A 2,353-nucleotide genomic window follows, 5' to 3' on the forward strand; every position below is an offset into this window, starting at 1 on the left:
TAAAAAAGATTTAAATAGAAATGGAAAACTTGATTTATTTGAAAAATTAATTACAAATGTGAAATAGACATATGCATTTTCTTTTGTGGGAGTTCCTCCTCTTGTCCTTTGCATTTCAAACAACAACCACACATCATTGTTTACAATTCAATGCAGATTCCATCTCATTTATAGCATCGTCTATATTTCACATAATATTAATTATTTATTCCACTTTTTAAAAACCTCATGCTCATGTTATAATTGAAAAATATAATTTTTCAAATCTTTTCACATTTAGCCTAATAAAAAAAGAAAATACAGTACTATTACATCTTATCTTTTTGAAAATAAATAAATAAATGCACCTCAATTTTGATTTGTGAAAAAATTGTATATTACTTACTCTTGTAAGGTAACCCTAAAGAGTTTCTCCACAAATTAAGCCAGTAAACACAAATATTTGTATGTCCTTTTTTATTATACTAAGTACCCATGCTAAAAGAAACCTAGATCATGTATTAACAACACTAAATCTCCAGGGTTGCTGCGGATAGGATGGTGCCCTCAAAGCGCTCCCCACCATAACCTTTAAGTTCCATCAACTGCCTGGTTGGCATATTGAATAGATAAGATATATGTTTGTCCACGTTGGGATCCGGCAGTCGTTCTCCCACTCCGCTTAAAAAAAATTGGTCACGCCACTGTGTACCGCAGCAAAAGAAGAAGCCAATATCGTGGGGAATGGGAAGAGTAGATACAACACTCCAAATGTCCTTCCCCACGTCATACTTTTCCACCTGTTCGTGTTCGGTGAACACGTACAACTCCCCCCCACCGGAAGAAGAAGAAATGACACAACTTCTCCACAGTGCTCCCCTGAAATGTGCGCTTCTCCACGTTCCCACACAAGGATCGAAAACTTCTGCACATTGCCCTTCGTCGTCTAACACCATGAATTTACCTTCGACGAAACCACCGCGGCTTCCCTGGCCATGCGCTTCGATCATAGGACGCAATATTTCCCACTTGTCTTTCTCCACGTCATATGCTTCTGCAGAGGCAAGAGGGTTGTCAAGCTCGTCGATCCCGCCGGCCACGTAGACAAGTCCGGTGGAAACAGAGACAGAGCACGCAAAGAATGCTCGAGGTGTGGGCATGTCAGCTCCACGACGCCATCTCGCACACTCAAAGTCGTAAATATAAACACTCTTCATCAAAGTTGCTGATTGCAATCCGCCTATGAGAAGTAGCTTGCGATTCACAGCAACGCACTGACAGCATACTGGTATTTGAGTATTGGGGGGATCATCGATTGGTGGTAGCCTTTCCCAGGTGCCCTTCACAGGGTCGTATACCGTTACTACACGTACGATGCCGGGACTCCTGAATTCTCTTTGAACGAAGCAAAGCAGATGCTCGCTCGTCCCACGTTTCTTCCTGTCACCATAGAAAGTAGGGCTACTGAGTATAGCCTCCCAGCTTTTGCACACAGATTTCAGAGTTTCGTGTGATTTGTAAGGCATCTTCAGCAAACACTTTCGAATGACATCCTCTGGAATAACCGCCATTTCACAAATATGTTGATCGATGAGTTTACGCAGAGCCTTACCACATAATAAAGAAATAAACAAGAAAGTGAACCACTGTAACTCAAAAAGGAAAAGTGCAGTCAAATATATATAGTAGAGACGTGAGAAACCTAATTTTAAACCGACAACAAAAGGAGTTCCTTTATGTCTATATTAAATGTTATTTATTAGTAATAAGGAAAATATATAATTTTTTAATTCACAATATACGGAACATTTATTAGTAATAATGAAAATATATAATTTTTAATTCACAATATACGGAAACATTTAATATTAGTCAATATTTTTACATGGTAATGTTTTATGTAACAACCCTTATAACAGGACTTTTTTTGGCAATAATATATATATTAAAAATTATTTATTCATACTATGAAAAATATATCATTTTTTAATTCATAATATAAAGAAGTATTTAATATAAATTTGACATGTCAATACTTTTACATGGCAATGCTTTATGTAAAAGATCATAACCTCTACACCAGCATGGCTGACCTTTATAGCTGAAAATTATATACATATGAGGGGTTTAGCTAGTTTTGCAATTTAAAATTTTCAAATGGATTTAATATTTTATTTTATTTTATTACAACATATTTTTTATTATATCCTTAACTCATTTAATGTCTCTCTCTCTATATATATATATGGGCACTAAATGGGTTTAGTTAGTTTTGCAATTTAAAGCTTTTAAATGACTTAAGTATTTCATTTTATTACAACATATTTTCATTATACCCTTAACTCATTTAATGTAAAATTCTTATCATTTTTTT

At 35.3% G+C, this 2,353-nt stretch overlaps 1 protein-coding gene across 1 annotated transcript; it reads right to left on the reverse strand.

Annotated features, from left to right (window-relative positions):
• Window positions 1–509: 509 nt before the first annotated feature.
• LOC149242736 (F-box/kelch-repeat protein At2g44130-like) lies at window positions 510–1,550 on the reverse strand. Its single transcript, XM_089370978.1, has one exon. The coding sequence runs from the start codon at window positions 1,548–1,550 to the stop codon at window positions 510–512; it is 1,041 nt and encodes a 346-aa protein (XP_089227104.1).
• Window positions 1,551–2,353: the final 803 nt, after the last annotated feature.

This window comes from Pinus tabuliformis, chromosome 8 (genome assembly GCF_031772625.1).
Source record: "Pinus tabuliformis cultivar Carrire ecotype Pingquan chromosome 8, CPIR1, whole genome shotgun sequence".
NCBI lineage: Eukaryota > Viridiplantae > Streptophyta > Pinopsida > Pinales > Pinaceae > Pinus > Pinus tabuliformis.